Source organism: Pleurodeles waltl, chromosome 12 (genome assembly GCF_031143425.1).
Source record: "Pleurodeles waltl isolate 20211129_DDA chromosome 12, aPleWal1.hap1.20221129, whole genome shotgun sequence".
Classification (NCBI taxonomy): domain Eukaryota; kingdom Metazoa; phylum Chordata; class Amphibia; order Caudata; family Salamandridae; genus Pleurodeles; species Pleurodeles waltl.
The window spans coordinates 682797161-682816063 of record NC_090451.1 but is presented as its reverse complement, the minus strand read 5'-3'; the positions used below and the strand labels follow the sequence as shown (position 1 = coordinate 682816063).

At 46.5% G+C, this 18903-nt stretch overlaps 1 protein-coding gene across 6 annotated transcripts in view; it reads left to right on the top strand.

The window, feature by feature from the left end:
- The window catches only part of LOC138268728 (T-complex protein 1 subunit theta-like), an 88307-nt gene extending 74181 nt beyond the window's left edge, over positions 1–14126 (top strand). For 4 of the 6 annotated variants that reach the window (XM_069218682.1, XM_069218678.1, XM_069218680.1 and 1 more), the window contains exon 2: positions 11615–14118. In XM_069218682.1, coding sequence (XP_069074783.1) covers positions 11618–13270 — 1653 coding nt within the window. In that variant the 5' untranslated portion in view covers positions 11615–11617 and the 3' untranslated portion in view covers positions 13271–14118. Of the gene's footprint in view, positions 1–11614 lie in introns of all 6 variants that reach the window. The other 2 variants (XM_069218681.1, XM_069218679.1) reach the window with 1 other exon arrangement.
- Positions 14127–18903: the final 4777 nt, after the last annotated feature.

Genomic DNA, 18903 nt, shown 5'->3' with positions numbered 1-18903 from the left:
TCAGAAGAACGAGTTACTTACCTTCGGTAACGACTTTTCTGGTGGATACATTAGCTACCTGTGGATTCCTCACGGTCCCACCCGCCTCCCCGTTGCCTTTCTGGTCTTGCCAAGTAATCCTTGAGTGCGCTCCTCTTGGTCTTTGAGGGTGCAATAGATGTGTATATAATATATATTTATATATATGTATATATGTATATATCTTTGTATATATACTTGGTGTGTGTATATATTTTAAAAGAGAAAGTTTTATATATATATTTATATAAAAAGATTTACAGTTATTCATACAATGTTGTGTGTTTTTGCAATATAATGGGATGTTGCCTTGCTCTTTCATTGCATTGCCTGGTTGTTCTCATGCACGTAAAAAATGATTGGTACTGACGTCCGCACGTCGTCGAGGACCTCTTATTGCCTGTATGACGTCAGACGGCGTCGCGTGGGCTAGAGTGACGTCCTCGTCGACGTGCAGAGACTAGTAAGAAGATTTCCGTCGAATGCTGGCGCCATGGGAGTATTCATGAGGTGAGGAATCCACAGGTAGCTAATGTATCCACCAGAAAAGTCGTTACCGAAGGTAAGTAACTCGTTCTTCTGGTACAAACCTCAGAGCCCTCAACTCGCGATGAAACTGTGTCACAAATTATGAAAGCGGGTGGTATAATATGTATATCCTTTTCTGATAGGTTCCTGCTTAGGAGTACATAGAACACATAGTGCCATTAATTGCTATCAAATAATTCAACATCCTGATAAATGTGCTTAACTACATATAGCAACCAGAAAGCGCAGAAACATACTGACTTCCCGTATTTGAAAGGCTATTAATGTGGATCCTTGTTATCTTTTAAATCATGTAGTTCGGGGGACAATCTTAAAGAGTTGTTTAGTAGACCTTAACCAACTTTAATAGAACTAGGATAGGGTAACATTGGAAGACACCATAAATACATCGTTACAGGTGCACCTAATGCTAGATAGGGGGCTCGAGGATGAAGCATGCCACTATAAGTGAGCGAGACCTTACATTCTTTGTTACAGATGCACAAGTTATGGGACCGACTCCAAATATACCAGGGAATTCCCTGCTCTGAAGATGTATACGTCTAATATGTGGGTTACATTCTTCAATGTTGATGACAGATATCAGTCGCATCGATCATGGTTGAGACATGTCAGCAAGGGCCCTTCTCCAGCCACACTGTCCCAGGCGAACAATGGGGTCAATACCAGGGTCCTAGTTCACACACAGCACATATATGAGGACAGACAAGGATCACAGTTATTTGGTTCTGCCCACCTCATATCCTGTTATGGGGGGGGGGGGCACCTTCAGTGGGGTTGAGGGTTCCTTTTGGGTGTATCTACTTCCATCATGCACGAGAAAGGATGCCTCCTAATAAAGGATGGAGCCACTCTGTGGGCTCATTAATTGTTGAATCTTGTTGTGAAAAAACACAAAGAAGATAACGGGCTGGGCACAACTTTTTTCAAGCTATTCTTTCGAGTCCATCTCAACACCTTTATATTGCTCTTCTCTTTTTTGTGCCACTCTGTCTTGCTCCCTGCCATCATTGTACGTGTCTTTCTCTTCCAGGGGATCCTCATCAAAGTCATAAACATTGAATATTCCCGCCCCCGTGCGGGGACCCCGGAGCATATATAAAATACACACATATAATACATGTGTAACAAACAGTCATGCAGGCTATCATGTTAAAAACAGGCTAAAATGCTTTATTTCTATGAAGTTTTTTTTTTTTTTTTTTTTTATATAATAAAGACTACAATAGAGCATAAATATCTACCCAAGCTCCTAAAACTAGGCTTAGGGAAGTAAGCAGCAGCAAACTCTAGAGAAAAAATAGAAAAAACTGCATTGAAAAACAATGAAGCATTCTTAGCCAATAGGCTGCATGCAGGTTAACACAGGAGAACCATAAAAACTTTGGCACCGTGCCTTTAAGACCCTGAGCACCTCCAGTATCCCACCATGCCTCAGGGGTGAAGGAAAGGTGACAGTTGGTTCACAGTTAGGTCAGTTCTTTTTTACAGTGACAATCTGTGTCACTTCCCAGACAACCAGAAGGCCATTCTCCGGAGAGAATGGCTCGGTCGACGTCAGCAGGTAGGAAAGTACCTGTTTGTTCACCGTCGACGTCGTCGCTACCACCGTCTCACCGGCATATATCGCTGTCGATGGCGACACACCCGACGTCGAAGGAAACGGCGTCGAGGGAACATCAGCGCAGGGGCAGGTCTCCGTCAACGGCAGCCCGCCGATCGACGTCGAGCCATCGCCGGCGTGCCCGGTCGCCGCCAAAGGCTGTGCGCCCCCGACGTCAGGACACACGACGTCAAAATCACCACGACGGCACAAGAGACATCCGCCGTCGACCTCCCACCGCTCCACGTCGAGGCACACGACTGCGAGCAGGTCGAGGTCCAAGGATCGCCGTTCGACGTCAAGGCACTCTGCGTCGAGGCACTCAACGTCGAGGCAAGAGCAACCGGCTGGGCGCCCTTCGACGTCGAAACAGCCATCGACGTCGACTCAGGTTTTACCTGTCTCACAGGGAGCAGAACATCGCCCCACGCCAGACAAGGCGCCATCTCCAATGGTCTCCATACCGAGCGACTCTTCTCGGTCAAGAGCGGCATCTTCTGGGAATGTCTCGCCCATCAATCTATCTCCGAGATGGCTGGAGAGCCTTAACAGACCAGCGGCCTCCCCAGATTTGCAATATTTGCGAATGTATTCACCTACTGCCTCCCTGCCAAGAACGCCATCACCGACAGCCAGGGCAGAACGGGCTCGTTCTGCTCCTCGCCAACCGACAGCGAGGCCTAGGCGCTCTGCTACAGCGTCTCGCAGCAGGTGTCGCTCTCAACGAAGATCCAGGTCTCGGTCAAGAAGAAGATCACCCTCTTGGTCTTCATCAGGTTCATCTGTCGGGCGTTACTCACCCACCCTAACAGATTCACCACCTGCTAGAGTCTCACCGGTGAATGACATTACCACGTTCAACGAGGTGCTGCTAAGAGGAGCGCAGAAAGTCAACATAGAGGTTCCAGAACCATCTACCTCCTCATCGGTCATCTTTGAGACTCTGCAACAGAGATCAGCGTCGAAAAAGTTGCTGCCTCTAGTGCCTGGTTTGTTGCAGCCAACCATGGACACTTTTCTGGCCCCAGCCTCGCTTAAGTCTGCCCTGGCTAGGATTCTCAAAAAATACAAGGCTCCCGAACAGGACCCTTTGTTCCTCAGGAAGGATCCGCCACCGGACTCGGTTATAATAGCTGCCGCCCGAAAGACCCACTCAGTGGCATCTTCATCCACGGTACCCCCGGATAAAGAGAGCAGGCATCTAGACTCTCTGGGGAGAAAGATATGCGGGACGGCGGCTTCGGCAATGAAAGTCTCCAGTGCGTCTGCGCTCCTGGGCAAGTATGATCGTTCTCTGTGGGACTCTCTCAGTAGATTCACAGAAAAATTGCCCAGAGAGGACAGACAAGATTTCCAGGAGATACTACAAGAAGGATGCCTGGTATCCAACCAGGTTATCAGCGCGGCAGCAGACGGGGCGGATTTGGCTGCTCCTGGGTACACACATGGAATCTGTGCAAGGAGATCTTCCTGGCTGAGGCTCACTGGTTTGAAACAGGAAGCACAACAACGCATCCTGAATCTCCCATTTGCCGGGAACTCTCTATTCGGTGCCCATGCAGACGAAGAGATGGCCCGCATGAAGACCGAGGTGGATACCATGAGGGCGGTGGGCCTGGAAAGAAAGAAAGAAAGATTTCAGGCGGAGGTACAGGCCGTATGACAGGCGCCCTTTCCAGCAGAGGGTTCAAACCCCTCATTGGTCGCAAAGGTCACAGCAACGACAGGGACGCCCTCTTTTTCAACGGAGAAACACAAGGGAGCGAGGGTCAAGTAGACGTCAACAGTCCACTCCGAAAGCACCCACCAAGCAATGAAATCTCGCTTCCCTCGGCACTGTACACCACTCCGGTGGGGGAAGTATTACAGCTTATCTTCACGAGTGGCACTCTATCACAAGAGACAAATGGGTGCTCAATATTGTCGAACATGGCTATTCTCTTCTTTTCAAACAGCCTCCACCACGCTTGCCACCAACCAAAGACAATCCATCTCATCTCAGCTTGCTACGCAAGGAGGCTCTCACCCTCCTAAAAAAGAATGCCATAGAAAAGGTTCCACCTGCACACAGAAGACAGGGGGTCTACTCCCGTTACTTTCTGGTGGCGAAGAAGGGTTGAGAGTGCGTTTTCAGGCCAATTCTGGACCTACGGCTGCTGAACAAATACATAAGGAAGCAGAAGTTCAGAATGCTAGCGCTTCACCAGATTTTCCCTCAACTGCATCAGGGAGACTGGATGTGCTCCATCGACCTGCAGGATGCGTACTTTCACATCCCAATAGCTCCCAAACATCGAAAATTCCTGCGCTTCCGAGTAGCGTTACAGCATTACCAGTTCAGAGTTCTACCCTTTGGCCTGAAATCTGCCCCAAGAGTTTTCTCGAAATGTATGGCAGTGGTGGCGGTGCATCTTCGAAGACAAAGGATATACATATATCCATACCTAGACGACTGGCTACTGAAGGCTTCTTCTCTGGAGCAGGCGAGAAGCCATCGGGACATTGTACTAGGAGTTTGCGAAGCTCTAGGTCTTCAGGTCAATTACCAGAAGTCAACCTTGATTCCAACACAGAATCTTCACTACCTAGGAGCTATCATAAACACAGAACTCCAAAAAGTGTATCCTTCGGAGGAACGACTATCCTCAATAGACAGGAAGTGTCAGGACCTGTTGAGAGCCAACGCACCTACGGCACGTCAGGTGACATCGCTGCTGGGCTCCATGGCATAATGCATTTTTATTGTCCCAAATGCCAGACTCCACATGAGACCCCTCCAAGAGGCATTGGAGACCAACTGGAGCCAGAGAACAGGTCGCTGGGAGGACACGGTGCAGCTACCGGCGGTAGCACTTCAGTCATTGAGATGGTGGATGCACAGACCTCACCTGTCAGTGGGTGCTCCGTTTCACCAGGTGCTTCCATCCGACACCCTAGTAACGGATGCGTCTCTTCAGGGATGGGGGGCTCATCTGGGTCCCTTTCAAGCGCAGGGTCTGTGGTCAGACAAGGAAAAGCAGTACCACATCAATCTGCTAGAACTCAGAGCGGTCCATCTGGCTCTCAAGTCTTTCATGCCACTAATTCAGGGGAAAACGCTCTTGATACAGACGGACAATACAACCACGATGTATTACTTGAACAAACAGGGAGGAACGAGGTCCCTACCCCTATCGCGAGAGTCCCAAGCGATATGGCATTGGCTCCTGGCCAGAGGAATGTCAATTACAGCGGTTCACCTGCCAGGTCAGCAAAACGTGGAAGCAGATTTTCTGAGCAGACACCTAGAGGACGCTCACGATTGGGTCCTACACGGCAAAGTCGCAGAATACATCTTCGCGCAATGGGGTCGGCCTCAACTGGATCTCTTCGCAGACGAAGTAAACAAGAAATGCCCAGACTTCGCATCCAGGTTCTACCGTCCGGGATCTCGAGGAAATGCCCTGTTGATCGACTGGTCAGGGATATTTCTCTACGCTTTTCCGCCGATTCCCCTCATTCCGGCAGTGATCAGCAAACTTTACGGATCCAGGACCAGAATGATTCTTATAGCACCACAATGGCCCGACAATTCTGGTACATGGATCTCCTCAACCTGTCGGAATAACCTCACAGGAGGCTGCCGTGCAGACCGGATCTTCTGAGCAGAATGGAGGGCAGGATTCTACATCCCAACCTACCCTCTCTGAGCTTAACAGCATGGCTCCTGAATTCCTGCAGTATGGGCACCTAGGGCTCTCGCAGGAGGGCATGAACATCTTGAAAGAGTCCAAACGGCCTTCCACGCGGCGTTCTTACGCTTTTAAGTGGAAGAGATTTTACATATGGTGCTGTCAGCAAGGTCATAATCCCATACGGGCGCAGGAGGATGTCATACTGTCCTATTTGCTTCATCTAGCGAAGTCCGGTCTGCAGGTATCCTCTATTAAGGTACATTTGTCTGCTATTACAGCCTATCGCAAGTCGCCTTCTCAGGAATCCTTCTTTACAAAACCTGTAGTCAAGGATTTCTTAGAAGGTTTGAAGAAAGTTTTTCCGCCCATTCGGAGACCTTCTCCTCCATGGGAACTGAACATAGTCTTGGCAAAACTTATGGGCCCTCCTTTTGAGCCTATACATAAGGCCTCCTTACAACACCTTACGTGGAAGACGGCTTTTCTAGTGGCCATTACTTCAGCGAGGAGGGTCAGTGAAATTCAGGCCTTGTCTTCAAAAGAACCGTACACGGTTTTTCATGACAATAGAGTGGTTCTACGAACTCATCTATCTTTCCTTCCGAAGGTGGTGTCAGAATTCCATATCAATCAGACCATATCTTTACCGACGTTCTTTCCCAATCCGGAGACTCCGGCAGAGAAAGCATTGCACTCATTAGACTTGAAAAGAGTGCTGAAATTTTATCTGGACAAGACAAAATCGATTAGACACTCTAACCGCTTGTTTGTAAACTATGGTCATTTGAGGACAGGAGAGGCAGCATCTAAGCGAACAATATCAAGATGGATAGTTTCTTGTATTGTTAATACTTACCAGCTAGCTAATAAACAATTACTAGCACGGCCTAGAGCGCATTCCACAAGGGGAAAAGCGGCTACTGCTGCCCTCCTTAACAATGTTCCGATATCTGAGATTTGTGAGGCTGCTACATGGAAGTCTGTCCATACGTTTACTAGACATTACTGTTTAGACTCCGATGCAAGAGCGATGCCCAAGTGGGGCAGGCCTCTCTAAGAAATCTATTTGCGTAAGACATATCTATTCCTGCACTTCTATCGGACAGTCCGCTGGATTTAGGGATGGGCTTGCTAATCTATTCAATGTTTATGACTATTGATGAGGATCCCCTGGAAGAGAAGGATAAGTTACTTACCTGTAAATCCTAGTTCTCTTCCAGGGGTATCCTCATCAAAGTCATAAACAACCCACCCTCCTCCCCGGACGCATGTCTCCTAGAAGTGCAGGAAAGACTGTATTTTGAATCAGTTATGCATATTGTCACCGTAAAAAGAACTGACCTAACTGTGAACCAACTGTCACCTTTCCTTCACCCCTGAGGCATGGTGGGATACTGGAGGTGCTCAGGGTCTTAAAGGCACGGTGCCAAAGTTTTTATGGTTCTCCTGTGTTAACCTGCATGCAGCCTATTGGCTAAGAATGCTTCATTGTTTTTCAATGCAGTTTTTTCTATTTTTTTCTCTAGAGTTTGCTGCTGCTTACTTCCCTAAGCCTAGTTTTAGGAGCTTGGGTAGATATTTATGCTCTATTGTAGTCTTTATTATATAAAAAAAAAAAACTTCATAGAAATAAAGCATTTTAGCCTGTTTTTAACATGATAGCCTGCATGACTGTTTGTTACACATGTATTATATGTGTGTATTTTATATATGCTCCGGGGTCCCCGCACAGGGGCGGGAATATTCAATGTTTATGACTTTGATGAGGATACCCCTGGAAGAGAACTAGGATTTACAGGTAAGTAACTTATCCTTCTCCCCCTTCTCTGTTTCTCTCTTGCATTCTCTGTACCCCTCTCTCTCTCTTCCACTATGACTCCAATTGCCTTTTATGCACCACTCCACTTATTTGTCTTCACTGTCAGTTCTTCAAGCACCTAAAACTCTGCCCCTCACTTCACTAGTTTTACTGCCCTTTTCACAAGTGTTGCCTCCTGTGAGTAGGTTTTAGATTAACCTCTTCCTATTGTCTGTTTTTCCTCCAAACAGTAGTCTACTTCTTTCCAGTTTAACATGTTAAGTTGATAACTTCTCATACCATTGTTTTTAGGTGCTCCTCCATGCTTCTTGTGTGCCACCCTAACCCTACCACTTACACCTCTAGCCAGACCTTATCCTAACTGTAACCTTAGCGTTAACTCTAACCCTACCCGCTGCTCTACTTCGTTTCCAATCCCTTCTGTAACCATCATCTTAACCTTAACGAGTAATTCTTCCTTTAATCATATCCCTAAGCCAATACCTGGCCACAAATGTACCCAAAACCTATCCCTTCCCCAAACTTATTTCCTAACCCTATCCTTTCCCCTACCCCTTCCGCTAACCCTAGCTCGGACTAAAACTCTTATTTTGATGGATATTTCTACCTGCAGATTACTCCCCATTCGAAACCTCACATGTACCAAACTGGACCTCAATAACTTGGAGCAACTCTTTTGCGGAGTAGATGGCACCATAAGCTTCAATCACAGCTCTGACCTTTCCCGAGCATAATGACAAGGAACCTCTTATAGGAGCCACGTCTGCACACTGAAATCAGCTCCTTTTTGTATGTAACCTTTGACGCGGACCCTGAGCTCCAGTCATATCAATTTAGTTTATTTATACAGCATTTTGCCATCCAAATTGTCCTGGCAGTATACGAAGTATGTCACCACTGAAGAACTACAGGCTTCAAATTGTTTTATGCATGTCAGAGCACATGTTGCCATGGTCTCACACAACGTCTGACTGTTGTATGGAGGCCAAACATCAAGCCCTATGACACATGCTTCCTGATGAACCTGTAGGCCATTGGGGACTGAGAGGCCAAACTGTAGAAGGCTCAACACAAGAAACTAGGCTTGTTAGTGTTGAGGTTGATCTCATCAGGTAAGTGAAAGTCAAAGAAAAGGCTTTCAGAAAAAAAGCAAAGGAAACACAAATGAGATTCCTCAGCTTCTGGATACTCCTGTTCAGGGGATAGGCCATGTAATCAGCATCTACAAGCTTGGGCCTTGGCTTTGTCGTCCTTTTTGGAGCCCATTGTAATTTTAGATCCGTTGTGCCTGGAGTTCCTTTGGTGATCGTTCATTCCACAGCAGGGGCCAGCCTTCACAGAGGCTATATTTCAAATATTCAGCATGTTCCAACTTCATTCCGATGAGCCTTATGGTACCACAAAGCCTTTAGGACATTCATTAGTTCTGCTGGTGGGTCCTTAACCGGCACTGGATGATTTTGCTTAGAGTCCCCCAAGTTCACCTTCAGTTCCAGGCCATGCTTCTACTGTAGCCTTCTCACCAGTACCAGCATTAGCTTCAGCAACATCGATACTGAACCCATGGGCCCCAAGATCGAAACCTTTATCAGAGAGTGTCCACTACATATAGCACTGTAGTATTACTAAAGTGGAGACCTGTTCAGAAGGTGAATTACCGCAGCTCCACTTTCTCAATGTCAGTGTTTTCCTAGAACAGAGGCACATTTCGGCACTGATTCTGAAGCAATTCAGATGTCTCAGTTTCACATGATAAGAATGATGAAGAAGAACCAGACAACCTACTTCCACCAAACTATATTGATGCTTGCCCGTCCTAAGAGTGCATCTTTTGCAGTAGTCCTTTGTAGAGATGTGGAGGTATTGGGAATTCCTGTCCCGTCCGAACAGATGAAAGCCAATTTTCTTAATGAATTCCTCCAGCCTGGCCCTTCTACCACTGAGTCTCTTTTACCTTTTAAGGAGGCACCATTGAATCCAACATGGCAGTTTGGTCTGAGCCCAACTTAGCCCCAGACGTTAGCCTGCCTATTGCCAGATATCACAGGCCAGCACCTGGAGACCCAATGTTTCTGACAAAGCATCCTACACCTGAAAGTCTATTGGTGTAAGGTTTTATTTGCAAGGTAAGTCCTAATTTTTTCCTTTCAACTGCTCAAGACAAGGAGTCGCAACAGATTAATGCAATGGACAAGAAAGCCTTTTTGTCAGGGAATTTGACACTGTGTTCCTCTTTGACAGAATCTCCTGTGCCATCTCCCAATGTTACTGTAAGACGTTCCTGTGTCCTCTGCACAAACAGTACAGGATGGGTAGACGCAGTTAAACAAATCTTGTGGCCTCGCCTGTGTGATGGGAACCTGTATTTATCACTTGCAAACAGGCCTGGACGTGCTTCATAGGAGTTTTTGGGAGACATCCAGGCTCCCTTGATGGATATTTCGATCATGAGACCCCCGCTCTTTGTTGAAGAAACTGATTCTGCCATCGAAAAATTGAAGAGTAGTGGTGCTACAGCATGTACTGTGGGTTGGCCTTCCCAGGACATCAGTTCCATAAGTAATATTGGAAATCTCACGGTTAATCCAGGAGCCTTATCTGCCATCAGCAATGACAGGCTATCCAGCAGCCAGCAAATAACCAGTTAGACCCATAATATGTCCTTAACTTCTCTGTTGATGTAACTAAGGAGTACTGCATTGATGATCAGCTCTTTGCTGGTTTTACCCATGCAAAGAAAGAAAAGGCAGTCCAGAAGAGAAGCTTATTTCATGGGATTGTCCTTTCCATCAAACTGTGTTCGGCGACCTGATAGTCTCAGGACTCATTCCATCGAAGTGATGTCTGAAACCATGGGTAATCCGGGGTGTTCCCATATTGGACATCTGCCAGCCAGTATGTGGTCTTTCATCCATACTTTCATCAGCCAGTATTCTATTGATTCTCAGGTCCGCATAGAGGGTCATTTTTTCTTTTTTGTCCAGCAGGCCTTCCTGGTGTAAGTCGATTCTGCAGATCCACTGGTTTAATGCTGATTAAGGAGGCTTTGAATATGTGGGTAGCAGGAGCCACCTGAAAATTAAGGTACTTATCTGGGCAATTGATTTTTTTCTGGTGGATACTCTAGCTAATCACATTACTCACAGTCCACCCCCTTTTTTCCTTGTTCTGTGATAGACTTTCAGGGATTAATAAGGTCCCAAGTTCAATTCGCTCACCACCATTTATTACATTAATCACGTCAATCATGTTTCTGCATCTGGAGGCATAGGAAAAACGAGAAAAACTGATGTCAGCAGCCAAAATTGGAGCCTCTACGTTGCTCTGTGTTGTGATGTCTGAGGCACAACGGAGCAGTGATGGAAGCCAATGACATCACCTACCGGTATGCAGGAGCTGTTGATACCGTCTGATGTCCAAGAGGATTATGAAGGTGAAGAAGAATCCTGGAGTAGAGTATCCACTTATGGTAAGTAACTTATTCCACTAACTCAAATCCAACCACTTCCGCTAAGCTTACTTTAATCCTTATACTAACTCTAACCTGAACTCCCACTCTAGCCCTAACCAAACCCTTCCCTTTTCCTGACCCCTGCTCTTCCCCTAACACACTTCCGCGAACCCTATCTTTAGTCTTCCTCACCATCAGACCAGCCATCATCAACCATAATTTTCTAACACCAACCCATATCCTAACTTACATTCTCCCTCGCTTAACATCTAGTTCTTTGCTCCATTCGATTTCTCATCGTAATCCCAAACCACTTCTAATGCGATTTTTATACTTTTTTCTCTTTTGAATATATTGGGTGCATGTATTTCTTATAGAACTGCATTTATCTTAAATGACAGATGATATTATGGTACGCTGTCTCTATAGCTGCTATGTCAGATTACTAGTTCCTAGTTTGAACATTTCAAAGTCATCATTTGTCTTCTTTTTTACTGTAGATCATGGCAGCACACGTTCCTATTGCCCCGGGACATTTGCAGATGCTGCGGCGAGGTACTAAGTACTTCACTGGGCTCGATGAGACACTCTTCAACAACATCACAGCTTGTAAAGCACTTGTGAGATGCCTACGCAGCTGCTACGGACCAAGGGGCAGCAACAAGCTAGTGGTAAATCACTTGGGGAAGGTTTTTCTCACATCTGACGCAGCAACCATACTGAAGGAGTTGGAGATTGAGAATCCAGCAGCCAGGCTGCTGCGAACAGCATCCGAATCACAAGAGCAAGAAGTGGGTGATGGTACTAACTTTGTCGTTCTTTTGGCTGGAAGCCTTCTGGAAAATGCAGAGGGGCTGCTAAGGCTTGGCTTGCCTGTATCTGATGTCATTACTGGGTATGAGATGGCCTCCAAGAAAGTTCTGAAAATCCTGAAGAACCTCTGCTGCTCATCTGTGGAGAACATCAGAGATGTGGCCCAAACTGCCCGGGGTCTTCAAACCGTGATTGGCAGCAAACTGACTGGTTATGAAGAATTTCTGGCTAAGCTGGTGGCAGAAAGCTGCATTTCTGTGCTGACCCCAGAGGGGCAGTTCAATGCAGACAATGTCAGGGTCTGTAAGATCATCGGAGCCAGCATCCTCCACTCTTCTCTGCTGGAAGGCATGGTCTTTAAAAGGAAGGCAGAGGGCTGTGTCACTAGTGTTATGGATGCCAAAGTTGCTATCTACTCTTGCGGTTTCGGCATGATGAACACCGAGACCGCAGGCACGGTACTACTGGAGAGTGCTGCCGACCTCATGAACTTTGGCAATTGTCAAGAAAACCTTATGGAAACCCGGGTGCTGTCTATCCTCAAGACTGGAGTTAATGTAGTTGTAGTAGCTGGCAAAGTGGAAGATCTGGCACTCTATTATGCTGACAGATATAAACTGATGGTGGTTAGGATGACATCCAGATATGACATGAGACACCTAGCAAAGGCAACTGGGGCCACCATACTCATGACTCTAGTCCCTCCGCTAATTGAAGACATTGGTCATTGTGATCAAGTTTACTTGGACGAAATTGGCGACACTCAAGTTGTAATCTTCAAGAAGCAGAAAAACTGTAGTTCTGTTACCACCATTATCCTCCGTGGATCTACAGAGGAGTTACTCAGTAATGTTGAACAAGGGGTGACCAATGCAGTTAAAGTTTACCAAGTCCTCACCATGAACGCAACTCTGGTTCCGGGAGCAGGAGCCACAGAAATAGAACTGTGCGTCAAGCTCCGCTTTCTTGGCGTAACTCACCCGGGTACAGAGCACTATGGTATACTGGAGTTTGCCCATGCCCTAGAGTCCCTTCCAAGGGCACTTGCTGAGAATGCTGGGCTCAATGTAAATGAGGCCATGGCTAGACTGAAGGCTGTACACCAGCTTCAGGCTCCGAATGTTGGCTTCAACCTTGTAGGAGATGGCCCTGACACAGTTGATGCAGCCAAAGCGGGCATCCTCGACTCTTTCCTAGTTAAGCATTGGGGCATCAAACTGGCCACCAACGTTGCAGTCACCCTTCTTGGCATCAGCCACATTGTGATGGCCAAGAAAAGTGGGGGGCCCAAGCCCAGAGGTGAAAATCCGAACTGGGATCTAGAGCCTGATATGATAGACTGATTCAAGATGGCACCCCTTGCAGTTGGGCTGTGTTTTAACAACAGAACAAATGCAAGGACACCCACACACAGATGGAAAATGTTGACTTAACAAATGGTGTCTATTAGTCACAGTTTTATTTTCTATATAATGTACTTTTTACTGCATTTATGTTGTTTTCTGGGGCGAAGTTGAGGTCGAACAGATTGAGAGTCGGGGATGACAGATAATGGCTTTATATGCCGTAGGATACACTGATTTACCTCGAAAGAACTGGACAATTTGATCTGCAACAACATTTTACCAATATATGACACTCAAAAGATTTGCTTTACTGGTTAATTGGGGACACAACATTTTAAAGCATTACATTTTAGCTACTTTTAGGCCTTCTACAAGTACCATCATGCAACTGGTTTAAAAAAAAAAAACTTGCCTAGAGAGTAACCACTGTTCTGAAGCAACATATTAAGCATAGGAGCACTAACAGAATATTATCTGCCATGCTGCCAGTACCTTTCTGTTCCTGCTGAATACATCACGTATAGGCAACCAAACAAAATTCCGGACCCCATCAATTCATCTCTTCACTGAACCCACTGAAAGCAAAAATTATAACAGACTAGAGATCCGTGAGAAGAATCATTTCACCCCAAGTCCAGAACCCCAATAACAGCTGCACCGACAGTGGCCGCTCAGCGTAAAACTCTGTATGCCTTTTGCCTCTTACACTTGTTTACGTTCTTGACTTTAAATTTAAATGTTATGTTGCGCTAGCAACATGCACATCACAGGTGTTATTTGGTTGCGCGCTGAAAAAGCAATGTTTTACCATTGAAAATAAGAGTATAATGAATAAAGTCATTCAGAAGCACTCCTCCATATCTGTTGTGTATTTTGTAATGGTGCAAATGATTTACAAAGGACTGGGGCATATATCAAGCCGCACCTGTCACTGTAGAAAAAATAAGTAATCACTAAAGGTGCATTGGAATAAGAGGTCAGTCTTTTTCACCCCTTAACCTCTTAGCTGCTGGGCCTTTCTCCCCCCGTGCTGAACCCTTTTTTGGCTATTTGGGGTAGTTCGCGCTTAGGCCTTCATAACTTTTTGTCCACATAAGCTATCCACGCCAAATTTGCGTCCTTTTTTTCCAACATCCTAGGGATTCTAATGGTAACCAGAGTTTGTGGTTTCCCCTGGAGGAGACCAAGAAATTAGTCAAACTACAGTGAAAATTTCGTTTTTTCCAAAAAAATGGGGGAAAAAGGGCTCCCGAAGAAGGCTTGTGGTTTTTTCCCTGAAAATGCCATCAACAAAGGGTTTCTGGTGCTGAAATCACCATCTTCCCACCTTTCAGGAACGGGCAGACTTGAATCAGAAAACCACATTTTTCAACACAAATTTGGCATTTTACTGGGACATACCCCATTTTTACTATTTTTGGTGCTTTCAGCCTCCTTCCAGTTAGTGACAGGAATGGGTGTGACACCAATGCTGGATCCCGGAAAGCTAAACATTTCTGAAAGCTAGACAAAATTCAGAATTCAGCAAGGGGTCATTTGTGTAGATCCTACAAGGTTTTCCTACAGAAAATAACAGCTGAAATAAAATAATATTGAAATTGAGCTGAAAACAACAGCCATTTTTCTTTATGTTTTACTCTGTAACTTTTTCCTGCGATGTCAGATTTCTGAAAGCAATATACCGTTTTGTCTGCTGGACTCTTCTGGTTGCGGGATATAAAGGGCTTGTAGGTTCATCAAGAACCCTAGGTACCCAGAGCCAATAAATGAGCTGCACTCTGCAGTTGGTTTTCATTCTATACTGGGTATACAGCAATTCATTTGCTGAAATATTAAGAGTGAAAAATAGGTATCAAGAAAACGTTTGCATTTCCAAAATGGGCTCAAGATAAGGTTTTGAGGAGCAGTGGTTATTTGCACATCTCTGAATTCTGTGGTGCCCATACTAGCATATGAATTGCAGGGCATTTCTCAAATAGACGTCTTTTTTACACACTCTCTTATATTTGGAAGGAAAAAATGTAGAGAAAGATAAGGGGCAATAACACTTGTTTTGCTATTCTATGTTCCCCCAAGTCTCCCGATAAAAATGATACCTCACTTGTGTGGGTAGGCCTGGCGCCCGCAACAGGAAATGCCCCAAAACACAACGTGGACACAATACATTTTTTTGACAGAAAACAGAGCTGTTTTTTGCAAAGCGCCTAGCTGTGTATTTTGGCCTCTAGCTCAGCCGGCACCTAGGGAAATCTACCAACCCTGTGCATTTTTGAAAACTAGAGACCTAGGGGAATCCAAGATGGGGTGACTTGTGGGGCTCTGACCAGGTTCTGTTACCCAGAATCCTTTGCAAACCTCAAAACCTGGCTAAAAAAACACGTTTGCCTCACATTTCACTGACACAAAGTTCTGAAATCTGAGAGGAGCCACAAATTTCCCTCCACCCAGCGTTCCCCCCAAGTCTCCCGATAAAAATGATACCTCACTTGTGTGGGTAGGCCTAGCGCCCGCGACAGGAAATGCCCCAAAACACAATGTGGACACATCACATTTTTTTACAGAAAACAGAGCTGTTTTTTGCAAAGTGCCTACCTGTAGATTTTGGCCTCTAGCTCAGCCAGCACATAGGGAAACCTACCAAACCTGTGCATTCTTGAAAACTAGAGACCTAGGGGAATCCAAGATGGGGTGACTTGTGGGGCTCTGACCAGGTTCTGTTACCCAGAATCCTTTGCAAACCTCAAAACGTGGCTAAAAAAACACGTTTTCCTCACATTTCAGGGACAGAAAGTTCTTGAATCTGAGAGCAGCCACACATTTCCTTCCACCCAGCGTTCCCCCAAGTCTCCCGATAAAAATGATACCTCACTTGTGTGGGGAGGCCTAGCGCCCGCGACAGGAAATACCCCAAAGTCTGAGTCCTTTATAGAGCCATTTGATTAGGTGTCTCCCATGTCCTATGATGTGCATTGTATAAATGAAATCATGGGTTGGGGGTTCTGTTCCATCTGGAGCCCAGCGGCCTTTGATGTAGTGTACTATGTTTGCATATAACAGAAATAGTGAGGTAGGCAAGTTGTGTTCATGAATGAAGTCCATATGTGTGAGTAATTGACGGTCTTTGAATAGCGCCCCAATAGTATCTACTCCCTCCTGTGTCCACACTTGTATCCGACTTTGTATTCCAAAATTCACGGTTATCCCCAGCACTGGAATATTTGAGGCATAGGGAACTGTGTCCGCGATCTGAGAGTAAGCCTCCAGTACTGCAGGGCCACTCGTAACAAGAGTGGTAGTCTCCCTGGGGGGCGGGATCCAGGACAGATCAGAGAATGGAGGCAGCCCCTATCGAACATTGATTGGGTGAACTCTATTTCATGTAAATTTCATACAGCCAACTAGTACGGGAGCCATTGAAGTTGACTTGTCACACAGTAGGCTTTAAAATCTGGCGCACCCATACCTCCCTGGTCTGCCGGCATCTGCAGTTTTACTAAGCTAATCCGGCATCTCCCCTTCTCCCAGATGAGGTCTATCAATCTAGAATGGAGTGTTATAAAGTAAGCATCAGGTACTCTCACCGGCATATTCATAAAGTAGTACAAGATACAGGGCAGCATTACCATTTTTGCCAGCGTTTTTTAATGAAAGTTCTTTATTTCCTGGATTGTATTTTCATCATAAAAAATTCCTTCAACAAGTAGCCAATGCGTTTCATCCTATTCAAGGACTTCTTCAGGGTTCCCATATGTGTATCTTCTCTCAATGTGTTTCTTCAGCTCGTACCCAAAGTAATTACATTCCACCCGTCTGCAATCATCAGGAGTGGAATACCCAAGGGAAGAGTGTAACCTGCAGTCTGCAAGCGTCCGTTCCCTCAATCTCACAGTTTTAATTTATGACTGTCATCCAAACTCTAAATCCGGTCCTACACTGATTTCAATTTGGGATCTGCTGTATAGCAAATAAGAACAGATCAGTGATAGTAAAACGTATTGGGAGTAATAATGATTTCTGATGGATATAACTACCTGTGGATTCCTCACCTAATGAATTCTCCCCATGCGCAGCATTCGACGGAAACTTCTCTCTCTAGCTCTGCACGTCGGCAAGGACGTCACAATTGCCCGACTCCACGCGGCTCCGCATTACGTCATCGTGTCAATAAGAGGTCCTCGCCGCCGTGCTGACGTCAGTTTCCTTTTTTCCGTGCCTTCGATAAGTTACTTTTCTGTTACCAGTACCGTTAGCTCTTCAGAAGGGATACTTTGTGTATTTCCAGGATGTCGGCTCTGAAAAAGTCAGGTTTCAAGCCCTGCAGGGAATGTGGAGGTCGCATGTCTGTGACTGATTCGCACAATGATTGTCTTTGGTGCCTCAGTTCCGACCACGACGTCCAAGAATGCGGATCCTGCCAAAAGATGAATCCGAAGGCATTGAAGGAACGCGAGGCGAAGCTTTTCTTGGCAAGGTTCAAGAAGGAGAGGAAGCAGCACTATCGGTCCTCTTCTGAAAAGTCATCCCATAAGAAGCGATGTCATCGTGACTCCAGAAGTCGGTCGGCGTCGAGGTCTCCATTGTCCCGGCGCTGCAAGTCTTGGGAAGTGAGTCAGACGATGTCCCCTCAACCTGCGATGCCGCAGACGTCCCCGGCGCCGTCAGTCTTTGAAGTTGTGGAGTCTCAAGGTCATCTGGCTTCGCCGGTGCATCCTGAACCTGAAGAGTCCAGCCCGGCACCGGCTCCACAGGCTTATCCTTCGTTCCCGGCTCCGGGTACGGATCCTGCGGCATTCCTTAATGCCATGTTCCAGATTTTTCAAAATATGGCTCTGGGAGGTGGTGGGCCAGCTGGCCCCACTTGTCCCCTGGCTTCCAGTCTCGGCGTTCCTGCTCCATATGAACCGACGCCGTTTATGCCATTTTGTTCGGCTGGAGATTCAAGTCAGGCCCCTCTGTCGACAGTGCAGACGTCGAGGGAGAGACCTTCGACGCCGGTGTCGAGGTGATGGAGCCAAGAGGTCGGATGTCGGCATCGGATGCGGGTGCCTTCTCCATGGTGCCGATGGATCCATCTGCGGCGTCTGGTGGATCCGGAGAACCTGTCATGACACCTTCCCGGCGCCATTCACTGACGTCGCTCCGCTCCATGTCGACGCCGGGACTAGAGGCCAAGTTGAGGTCACGTCGAAAAGCCCTTAGACTTTTAGAGGGGAGGGAATATCAGCAGCAGTTCCTCAAAGAAGGGGAGATCACTGATCCCCAGGGTGATTTCCCTGGGTTGGACACAGCAAGTGGTCTTGACACCTCTCCAGAGTATGACCTGGCCTCCCCGGGTGAATATACAGAGGAGGCAGCCTCTTACCACTCTGGGAGGCCACAGCATTTCTGGATCTTCCTTTACCGACGGCGCAGGTGAAGACCAACCTTTTGACTGAGGTTTTGCATCCTGCTACAGCCATGGCGGATCCTCTTCTACCATTTAATGAAGCCCTGATGGATCCGATCGAAGAGGTTTGGAAGAAGCCTGTTAACTCTTCGGCTGTTAGTAGGTCGTTGGCCAGGCGTTATAGATCTGCGCCTGGGGACCCAGAGTTTTTATCCAAATACCCTTAACCAAAGAGCTTGGTGGT